Source organism: Cyprinodon variegatus, unplaced genomic scaffold (assembly GCF_000732505.1).
Source record: "Cyprinodon variegatus isolate N-32 unplaced genomic scaffold, C_variegatus-1.0 Scaffold646, whole genome shotgun sequence".
NCBI classification, from domain to species: Eukaryota; Metazoa; Chordata; class Actinopteri; order Cyprinodontiformes; family Cyprinodontidae; genus Cyprinodon; species Cyprinodon variegatus.
The window spans coordinates 454,378-466,498 of record NW_015151099.1 but is presented as its reverse complement, the minus strand read 5'-3'; the positions used below and the strand labels follow the sequence as shown (position 1 = coordinate 466,498).

At 36.8% G+C, this 12,121-nt stretch overlaps 1 protein-coding gene across 8 annotated transcripts in view; it reads left to right on the top strand.

Moving 5' to 3' along the window:
- Positions 1 to 1,171: 1,171 nt before the first annotated feature.
- Positions 1,172 to 12,121, top strand: part of prdm16 (PR domain containing 16) — a 127,994-nt gene continuing 117,044 nt past the window's right edge. For all 8 annotated transcript variants that reach the window (XM_015393519.1, XM_015393527.1, XM_015393523.1 and 5 more), the window contains exon 1: positions 1,172 to 1,613. In XM_015393519.1, coding sequence (XP_015249005.1) covers positions 1,191 to 1,613 — 423 coding nt within the window. In that variant the 5' untranslated portion in view covers positions 1,172 to 1,190. The remainder of the gene's footprint in view (positions 1,614 to 12,121) is intronic.

The window sequence follows — 12,121 nt, the reverse complement described above, 5'->3', positions numbered from 1 at the left end:
CCGTCAAAATGAAGTAGGAAACTCTTCTATATGTGTTAAAGAAATAACTGGACAGTTGTTTCTCACTCAAATTTCTTTGAAACATTTAACATTGTTTTATCTTCCAGCATATTAAAAGATATATATTATCATATAAAATATGATATAAGTATCAATTTTGCCAACACAGTTTAACACTAAATAGCACCAGGTTTTACATTTAACAATGTAAAAGGCTATAGAGGATGAAAACATAGTTTTGTATGCTGAAACGAGTATAAATGCATAGAGGTTTGGGATCAAAGAAACAACTACTTTTGCAGTGGTGACAAAATTTATATTCATTTGATTTTATTAATGATGTGGCCTTTCATACTATGTTGACTTTTGTAACTATATCTAAGCAAAAGGGTTTTAATTAAATAATATATTGCAAAAATGGATTCAGATCTATAACTGTGCAGATGATTAAAACTGTCAAATTCAGGTAATATTGCAAAACAAGTTGGAAAAAAATGAATCACATAGAGACATTGGGGATGGATCAACATGACAGCAACATTTCATCAATAGAATAATCCAAAAATAAATAAATTGTGTCAAAGTGCCTCCATGGATGACTTTATTGTATGTTTGATTTAGTTTATCATCAGTTTTTTTTTTTTTTTTTAAGTCATGTACAACTTTATTTCAGATACAAACAAGAATCCAACATAATACTAGCTTTCATATCCATACACAGTTACTGGAAGGCAGCGGTATGCTATCTCATCTGACAGAAATGTCCTTAACAACATACTGAGTGAAAGGGGCTCCGACTTGAAATTAACAGTTAAGTGCATCCATGCACCTATAAAACTACATCATCCTTTCCACTTTGGTGCAGGCACAATCATGTTGTCAGTTCTTGGCTGTGACAATAATAATATTGGATTAGACAAATAAAGTCGTTGACAGACTCATTACAGAGGAGGGCTTCATCATGATTGCATAAACCATGAATTGGGCAAATATTGATTAAGACAAACTATTTTAAATGTTGCTCCTGTTCTTTTAAAAGTTTTGAATACCACTTACTTGAATATGGGCTACAGTATTTTTAATTATTTATTTTTTTTCGATTGCTAAACAGCTTTCACGTTTATGATGTTAAACACAAACTATCTGTGTTCTCTCTTTTTCTCCTAGATGACAGTGAGCCAGTTGACAGCATGTTTGACACAGAAGCTGACCTCCCTGGTTTAGCAGCTGGCAGCACCGACAGCCCAGAAGAAGACGCAGAAGACGGCATCATCAACATGTCCTCACTGCCCTCACCAACTCCTTCCCATCGAAACAACCACCACCACCATTTGCTGCACCCCCACATCTACACGTCACACCATCTCCACAACAGTAGCAGCAGCAATGACCAGGACTTCACCACACCGAAGGAGGGCTCTCCCTACGAGGCACCTGTCTACATTCCTGATGACATTCCCATTCCCAGCGAGCTGGAGGTGCGAGAGTCCTCTGTGCCCGGTGCTGGCCTGGGCATATGGGCCAAGACTCGTATTTGTGCTGGTGAGAGGTTTGGTTTGCACAGCACAAAGCATCATGGGTCCATGGACAAAGACAGCTCCTTTGGATGGGAGGTAGGAGTCGCAAAAGACTAAATGTTTATTGTCTATTTCAGTTCAATTCCCTGCATTACTGCTTTTACCTTAAAGGAATCCTGTGGAACAAATGCCAAAAAAAAAAGAACTCCAGCTGTAGTCAATAGATTTATTTAAACATAATCATCTCTCTATTTAGATTTTCTGCCATCACTCTTGGTTATCAACTGCATATATCTCATCATCAATGTAGAAGCTTGATGATCATTCCATTTACATTCCCTTTATGATCTGACCTTATCTTTGATCCCCCGCACACAGACACTCCTACACGTCTACATACACATAATAGACTCATCTGCAGCAGCACTACAATGTCAGATGGAAAAATCTGACTGATTAGTGGAGGTATCAGCTTTTATGCGCTTCGGTTTGAAGCGAGCACCCTCATTTGGTCACGCCATCTGATATGGAAATGGAAGAAGCATGGTCCAGTCCGGTGCCGGCATATTGAACTATTAATTTTCATTTCAACATGACATTAGAGGATATTGAAGTTGCTTCAGTAAGCTCATTGGGGGCGGAACGGAACTGCTGGTCCCTGTCTTTCTTTCTCATGAGCCTAATAAGGGATGAAATCTTCTGGCCTGCTTTTCATTTTTACAAACTCCATCACTGTTCACTCTTACATGGCTAATATTACCTTTGTTGAGAGCAAGGACCCTAATCTTAGATGACCTGTTGCAGTTCTTTATAGCAAAGAGATATACATGTTTGAATGATTTTCTAGTTTGCTGCCTTCAAAACTAAGGCCAATGCATGACATGTTATTTAGTGGTTACTTGGCATTTATTGATGCTTTCATGAAGTGGATAAAGAAGGGTCTAAGTAAAAAGGCAAAGGAATGAGCTGTATGGCAAGACCTATAAATAATGACCACAGAAATTAACCATATATGGCAAGACCTATAAAATATGATTTAAAAAAAGCAAAATAATGAAACAATAAAACCAAACACTCCAGGATCAGGATAGGTATGCCTTGTAAATGCTTTAAATTAAGCCTTTTGTTTTAACAATAGCTTTATTTATATCATATTATATACTCATTATACTCAAAATTTGGGTTAATTCTTACATTTCTGCAATTTGCTTCTGTGAAGTGATTACTGTTAGAGAATTTCAACAAAGACGTAGTTTTGCCTAGACTTCTTAACATCTGATTTATCTAAATGCTACATACCATCGTGTACAAATCTTGGAGTTTATTTTAAATATTACTGTGATCAAAACTTACACTATATGCTTTGGTCAGTTAAGAATAAGATTCAGCTTTATGTCAATAAAAATCCCTTTTGAGGTTGCTGTAAAACAATGATAAATATATTGAAACATTTTAGGCATGGTGAAGAATCTTTGGAGCCATTTTTTCTCCAAAAGCCTTCAGAAGCTTGTTAGATCAAAGCATCATAAAACATCATATAACACTGTTCACATTTTCTACTATTGTTTTTCTTAAAATTCTAGATAATTTAGTTTAAACTTTTGAGGACTGCTGTTAAAGAAAAAAAAAATATATGGGTCATGACTGGATCTTTTAACACCACAGTGATCAAAAATGTTAGGTCAAAGAAACAACCAAAAATGTTTCACCAGGGATAAAACCCTCCTCTGCCTTGGTCAAGTTCATTCCTATGACCTAAACTGGAAGCGCTGAAGAGAAGAATACATGGTAGGACCGAGAACTCTCTGAACTTTGTCTCAGATTTGGCATCCAGACAATGTTTTCAATGTTAATCAAGAAGACTTAGTGGTGTGCTATTTTTGTGGTATACATACTTTCATATAAAATATAATTTCTGACCTTTGCATTTTTGTATATTTTTCATCCATTGATAAATGCAATTAAATTAAAGGTTGACTTTTATGTCTGTGGGTTTTTGTTAATCTTTAAGAGGGTTGGCAATAAATGTGGAGGGTGCTAATTATAGATTAAATCGCATTATATTACATATTTTTACTCTAAATAAAATGTAATGATTGTTTAAACAGTGCAACTTCAGTATATCTGTGAAATTTTACTTAAAGAGTTTGTGACACTAGAATTTTTCCCCATTACAGGTCATAACAGTATTATAGTTTTAAATAATTTTCCACAAACCTCCAATTGACAGGGTTAAAGAAAACCAGAGAGGGTCATTTTCATAGTTTCAATTCCAATAACTTTTCTTTTCACGTTTTACACCATTTTCTTCCCACCAGTTGTAGCAGTATGCCGGCAATTAAAGTACACAGGCTCAAGCTAAGTGGATGCATGCCAGGTGTAACATTTTCTTTTTTAAATTTGAAATCATGGTTTGCCATTTGGTGTGCATAGGGCTTATTTCCAAAAGCTACACCTTCCCCTTAGCTCTCATGTTCTCTCTCAGTTTTCTTCCTCCTTTCCATCTCTCTCCAGACAGCCAACTAATGCATATTCATTAGCAATGCTTTCACTCTTCAGCTTCCGGAAATATGGGAAACTTGAGCTTCAGACATAAAATAGCACATGTGTGAGGACATAAATACTTGTAAACTTCAACAGAGGAAAGTTTTTAGTCAAATTTGTTCCTAAAACAGCTGGTTTTACAGGACTTGAGGCGTTTCAACTCTTTATACATGTATATACCAAAGAACTCAGTAGCCATGAAATACAGTAGGTCATATATAAACACCAATGGGAATATTGTGATTGGCTCATTCGGAATCAAACTGTATTTCAAATGATAGGGGTGGTTTATGCTGATCAATAGTTTTAAAAGCATTCATAAACAATAGTTCCATTTATGTGCTTAAAATTTGGACCAGGTGACCAGACTGGTGACCAGACTGTGCAGATGTCTGGAACTTTTGGAAGCCACCCTGGGTAGCAAAGAACTTTTAGGGACGTTCATTTCATCCCCCTCTTTCATTATGCCACACAGGAACAGCAATAGCATGTCTTGTTGGCAATGTGGCTTATGTAATGAAAGCAATAATGCCTCAATTTATCAAAGAACCTGTAAAAGTTCCACTGTGGACACTTTAAACAGTCAGGACTTAACTTCAGCCCTTTTTTTTACCCTTCTTTTATTGTTGAAAATAAATTTGAAAACTCTGCACAATAAAGTGTTTCTATTACAATAAAAGCCTGTTGCAAGTAAAAGATATCATGATTGATAATTTGATTTTCGGCACATACTGTATGGATAGGGAATTTGATTATAATTTTTTATTTCCAGTCAAAACACATTTGAAACCAATCAAGTAATTGTGTGTGTAAACATAGGCATTAAATTTTAAGGAACATTTAGTCTCTTTTAGGGTATTCAATTTACATCTGGCCAATCTCTAATCCAAATTACAGAGGTGTGTGTTTCTCTAACTTTATTGTCAAAAACCAATAAGAGAAGTGCATTTGAGTGTTCAAAGATGACATTCAGCAAATGATATTTCAACATTTTAAGGGCTTAAATAGCAGCTGGTATGCATTATTTTTCTGATTAATACACATCTAAGCTATGGGTACATCTTACTTTCTCTTTTCTTTCAGGTCCATCATTGGGAGAAACTGATCTGTATTTTCTTTTTTTAAACGGTATTAGATGGACTGATTTTGGCTAGGCTTCTATTTTTTACATGTCCTGTCTGGTTTTAGGGCTGGAAACCTTCAGAGAATCTCCTCTCTCAGACTCTTATCACAAATAGTCATAACAGAGGGGCTGTTGATAGTCATCAAGAGACTCCCTCAGGACTCCCTTAGACCCCATTTCTCTTCTCTTTCACCATCAGCTCCTCTACTCATTTACTGCCTCTGGTCTTAGATAAATAGACAAACGAGAGAGTGACTTGTGAATTTTGCTTAAGTAAAGAATAAAGTACAAGATACGACGACAACAGAGGGTGAAAATATTGTATGAAAACATACGTTTTTTTTGGACATAACATGTTTTTCAGCCTCGGACAAAATCTATAAATGTATTATGAGAAATAATATGATAAAGTCTAGGATTATTGTGGTGTTAATCAGATGCTTTTGAAGTATTACTTTCTATTAATAGATTCCTTTAAGACACTTCCCTTTGTTTGTATTTATGTGAGAAACATTTAATTTTGTAACTGATAACTTATTTGAGATTAAATGGATGATCTGAAAGGAAAATATATTGGCTACATTTACAGGACACTTCATTAAGTAAACTTGTTGCTGAGTAGCAACCCGAGCAAACTCTCCAATGGCACGGGATGAACTCAGTACATTTTGGAATCTAGATGTTGCGAAGACTACTTGAAGTTAGAGTGGAATTCTCATTTCCTAGTAAGAGTCAAGCATATTGGAGATTTATGTCAATTTGATGGCATTGAGTGTTTAAAAAACTAGTTTTCTGATCTAGTGAAATTTTACCACAATCGTTCTTTGATTTACAGCATGGTCCAAAAACATAAAAGATCCTGTGAGCAGCAGATGTATCTATGAAAATGAAAATCTATAGATCAGACGATCATGGTGCCAAAAAGGTGCAGCAGAGATTTTTTTGGTCCACTTTGGGTTCCTAGGCAGCAGCTGAGCAATGTTTCAATGCCACCGCCTACCTAGGAGCTTTAAAGGACCACATCAATACCTCCATGAAAACACTGATACAGTAACTGCTTACTGCAGGATATGGCACAATGTCACAAAGCCCAAATAATCAATGAACATGACAATGAGAACACTGACACGCACAGTCACAAATTCTCACTCTAATACAGAACATTTGGGATTTGTTGGAAAGGGAGATTTGCATCAAGGAAAGGATTGTTATTAAATCTGCACCACAGAGATTTGACTAATCTCCCAGGGCAAACAGGGGTCTAACACAGTACCAGTTAGGTGTACCCAGTAAGGTGCTTAGAATGTGTATATGGTCAAAGAGACAGGTCAGAGTTTATATAAACCACTAACATGTTTGCAGTAACCTACATTGTGGTCTTAATCTGGCCTTCAGATTAATCCATGGAGCTAAACAAAATGTTTAGTACTTTCAGGCTTTCTGGAAAGGTTCAGACTGCATTACAGGAACTGAGTAATACAAAGAGAGTGTGGAAGAGTTGAAGTGACAGAGAAAGAAGAAGGAGAGAGGCAGAGAGGAAGTTTACTATTGTCTGTCCCGCGGCTTAGGGAACTGGCTGAGGTGTTAACTCAGGCTCATTTTAGCAAGATGGACAGCTCAATCTGCGAGCTGCTTAGCTCCAGGCCATGGCCATTCTCTTCCGTCTCAGACGCTCTCTCTGGGTTTGCACTGAGTCATCCATTTAAAAACCATTATGCCCCCCTTTTAGCACAACATGATAGAACGTCAGGCCCCCAGTCTTCAGTGTGTGTAGGTTTGTGTCTGTCTCTCACTAGCTATGTGTGTAGAACTGCTTACCCCTGGGGATAGGAAGGTCTGAGCAAACCAAGGGGGGCACGATTAACACAGAGTACAGCAAAGGGATCTAAGCACAAGAGTGACTGCTACTATTATCTGACTGGTAGATTGACCATGACTTGCCTATTGATAGAGGCATGTCTCCATAAAGTGGCTTTAGGTATCTTCTTCTTCAGTAACTACCTTATGAGATTCACCAGTCTGGTGTTCTCATGGTATTCACAAAGCAATCTAAGCCGAAGGAAGACATCTTTGGATGTCTTGTGAATGTTGTACAATGAATAAGAGACACAGCTTCAAAACCACACCAAAATCCGAAAAACAAATTCACTCTGGCATCTTAACCATCATTGTTTATGTTCTAGCAAATGTTTTTATGAAAGTCACATTTTGCCTATTATGGGATGATAATGTAATTTCATTTACAGTTATAAATAAATATTAAACCTCGGGATAGCCATTCTGTAGTTGTGGCATTTTTCCATTTATGTACATAGCAAAATGTCTGAAGGGTATTATGTCGGTTTTGTCGTAGAGCTTTATTTGGAGGTGTCCATGGATATAGATCGTTTGGATAAGGTCCCCATAGGTCACAAAAACATGTATCATAAAGTCCATGTCAGCCCTGCAGTTATGTCTTTCTGCACTCGAACACCTTGGGATGACTTTGTTTCCAGGCAAACCTCTTTCAGACTGTCCCTTTTTTCCTTCTCTATTTACTTTTTGTGGGGTGATTTTCCATATCAGTATCATTCATTCAGTGATGTGTGGAAAGAGAGGAAAAGAATGCTAGATCTTCTGTTTGCCTCTTTGTTGACTTAATGATAGGCCAAGATGTCTGGCGGGCACTCTTATGTCGCCATGTTCCCACGTGACAGATATCCATCCAGACATGGCATGATGTATGTCCTTAACTCTTTGTCAGACGCTAAATCTCTGCCTTGACAGTTCCCTTTTCAAGCAGATGCCATGTTGCCTTTGTTCAAATCTTAATGACTGAACTGGGCTCAGGTTTTCATACACTTGAAGGAAGAAGCCCTGGCGCACCCTGACACGTATCTATCCTGACCCACCTTGTGCGTCCTAAAGTGTTTGTTCAGCTTTTGTGTTCTGATTGAGGAGGGCAGATGGCCAAGTTCCTATGCAGCAAGATATTCACACAGGCCATTCAAAGGTTCCGCAGGCGTCGTGTGTGATCTGTTTGCCTTGACAAAAAGGTGCTCCTTTTCTTGATGTTTGACCCTTGAGTTGATTTATACTGAGCTGATAAAAGAAATACTTTTTTTGTTCTAGCCATAAGTTAGCGGTACGATGACATTAAGGAAAACTATATTGGGAAAAAACTAACAAGTAAGAACAGTTTTAGAAAGCTTTGAATGATTATGTTCTTTAGTTGTTTCATGATGGCAGATCAAGTATTTTAAGCTTTCTAAAAAGAGCTGCCAAAGTAGACTCAGTTGGAGTGGTCACCTCACAAAAAAAAAAACAAAAAAAAAAAGGAACAGTGCCCATTCCATTCCAGGATCCTCCAATAAAACTTTGATGAGTCTTGGCAATATACAACACACAACACCAAGGTGTGCGCTAATGTCCACAAACTAATTATTAACAAGAATGTTGTGTGATACTTTTTAAATCATCAGAATAACTTAAAAAATGTTATCTAAATGTATGCCATCTGCCTTTTATCCATGAGTTTATTGTAATTAACCACTTTTATTGGACAGATTAGTTCAATTTTAGTAGCCTTTTTTCTGAGTTTTTTTAATGTACTTATTTGCAAATGTTTATAATAAATGTTTAGGAAGATGCTGTGGACCCATGTGGCAATGTCCTTTTTTCATTTCAGTGAAACACTAAAACTTGACCCTGGGCCAAATTTTATTTTAGGCCTACCAAAAGTAATTTCAGGGGAAACATTTGCTCGGGTCCAACTGTCTATAGCAGACAGTGGCACACCTACAGGATTTTGGTAAAAAAGTAAGGAAAGAAACATGCTTCTTGTCATGATTCTGCAGTTTTTGGTTCTGTTTAAGTTTTCTTTTTGACTTTTCAGTTACCGTATACTTTGATTCATGTCTTTCTGTGTTTTCTAGTTTATTGGTTTCATTTCCATTTTATGTTATTCTATTTGTTTTTGGTTATATTTTTTGAGTTTTTATGTATTTCTTGTTTACCCTCTGTTGCCCTCTTGTGTCAATCTCCTTCTCCTAGCTCCCTTCTTGATTCCTCTGGCCACACCTGCTCCCAATCTATTGATTAGCCTGGTCTTTGTTGGGTCTCCTCTTTATACACTCTTGTTCAGTTACTTTTTGCTGGTTCCTTGTCGTTTCTTTATCCTCATGTGTGTTTCTCCTGAAGTCTTCTAGTTATTGGTTTTCTGTATTTTGTTATTTTTGATTTTTGCCTCTGTTGCCATCCTTTTGGATTATTAAACTTGCAAGAAGCAACCTCAGCTCCCATCTCAGCATTAGGGTCCTCCAAAACCTCTGCTTTTCAAAAAATATAAAAAAAAAAAACGATAACAAGACAAACATTAAGGGAAATATGATTTCTAATACGGAGTGCTCATATACATTTTAGGATTTTCAAGGAGTGCCAAAGTTTGTGGTATCAGTGATCATATTAAAAGCAGTAATTTCATAAAAGGGGAGTTCTTACCTACAGAGAAAATGTACTCATATGAAAGGTAGGCTGTTTCTAAACTGTGATTGTGCTGCACCAGTACAAGATGCATGTATCTTAAGAATTTTTACAACTTTACCATATATAAACCACTTACAGTACAACTTTACTAGGGTAACCAACACTTATGGAGGGTGCTATAAATAAAACTATTTGTAAAACATATTAAGCTCCTTTGGGACACTTGCATAGTCCCAGATGGTAATGAAAGGGACGTTGAACCTGTGGTTTCTATTAACAGTATTGACCAACAATATGTGGTTTTCTTTTCATTATTTGACTTTGACAGAATCCCCAAGTTTACACACACAGCAAAAACACCAGCGAAAGTTTATAACACCACAAGTCCCAGGCCTAGGCACGGTAATATCTTCCATTCATGTTCACTTTATGTTGGTCTAAAACATGCCACTAGCAAATTTAATCCAATTTTCCCAGCTTTTGGAGCACTCCAGTGGAACAGATTCCCTCTAATATTAAACATATGGTCTCCGTTGCCCCTGGTAACAGTGCAGCAGTGAAACTCTTTGTATTAACCTTAAAGACAAGCCTCCTGTGTCCCTGTGAAAACCATTGTCAATTATTTTCAACGAACATTGTAATTGATAACAAGTGTGCAGGGCAGCAAATTAAATGTCAGGTTTGATTAGTATCCTGATTCCTTATAATTTGTTCATAAGTCCTTACCAGCATCTGTTAATTAGTTAATAAATTAATGTGCAGGGAAGATGAAAGGTGAGAGCATTTGAGGAAGCACAGCGAGGTAAAGTCATCTGTCTTTGAAGAGAGTAGAACTCAACAAATATTGTCTCAGGGATTTGGACTGTTATTGCTTGGTCACCGGTTTAAGACCTCGGCCACTCTAGCCAAGTATTCTGAATAGAACCTCTTGTTTGCCTAAATGGCACCCCCACAGTTTCCTCACGCATCCCTGCCACAATGCTACCCTTTATTAGCATGAGGTTTCCTTTCTACAGACATGATTTTTAAACATTAATTTAAAAACCCTTGTGTCGGCCCATTAGTCCTCTGTGGTAAAATACAGGTAACTTGTGTCCAGTCTTCCTCCAGCCGACTTTTTCTGCATGTATGTAGTGAAACCTCATCATTCATCATAGCCCTGATGAATGGTTCCATCATTGGGTACCTTGAGGCACCAGCAGACAATAATGTTCCTCTCTGCTGCTGTGGTTGATGATGACATTTGTCAAAGGTTGTTTATTCTGGTTCATAGATTTATGCTCATATAAAGAAGCATCCTTCTCCTTCTCCCATTTTATGTCCATGCATGCACTTATGCAATTTCCCCTTTTAATTCTTATTCCCTTTTGCTGCTTAAACTTTTCTTTGACTAAAACATCAGGTGGTGACCTCTTAAGCAGGATATTGTGGTTGTTGTATTCCCCATTTTTCTATAATTCAATATAGAATATGGCCCCACAGGCTCAGCTCTTACTTTATTCAACGTCTTGCAATTCCTTAATTGTACTGTAGACCTCAGTGTGTGAGCAATGCAGCAGGAGGAAAGCGAGGCTCATGGCTGTACCCTTTAATTACATTTTATAAGGTGCAAAGACTTGTGCTTTGGCACAGAGTGTGTCTTTGTCTGGGTGAATTGGACGAGAGAATAAGAAGGCTCCACATGTATGTAGTTGGAAAATGAGAGGAAGGTTTTCTACTGATGTTATTTTCAAGTACAGCAGTTTAGAAAAGTACAATATAGATACTGCACATGTTTGTATATAAAATTGTATATATAAATAAAGTGATTTAAGCTTTAAAATGTACTGGGTTCTAACTAATGCATTTACATTCATCAAAACCTAAGCAAGATAGAGGTGGGCATACAGGATCAAGACTTCTCCCATGTTTTTCTTTCCTTAACTGGTCATTTAGAAAAACAAGGTAGAGCGAGAACCTAAGCACAATGATGACATCAGATCTAAAAACAGTGTTGAACTGTTGAAGTGTCAAACATGCCAACAACGTCTTTGCTTTGGAAAGTCTCCGGAATCACTCAAGTGATTTTCACTCATTTTCTCCATCACTGTTACAGAGGGAAACACCTGGCATTTTGTCTGACAACAAGGTGCTTTTAGACACAGTATGGAATGCTAGCTTTATTTTAGTATATATGTGTACGTAAATGTCTGGCATGGATTGTGCCTTGTAAAAACTATTTCACATCTTATCATGTTAGAACCACAAGATTTTGTTGCATTTTTAAAATATGGACCATCACAATGATGCATGTGATGGTGAAAATGAATAAAACATTTTTTTTTGTCCATTTAATTTAAGCTCAGTTTCATTTAACAGAGATCATCAAATTCCATGTCTTGACGAAGATCCAGAGCCATTTAAGCACTGAAATACAGTTTATATATATATATATATATATATATATATATATATATATATATATATATATATA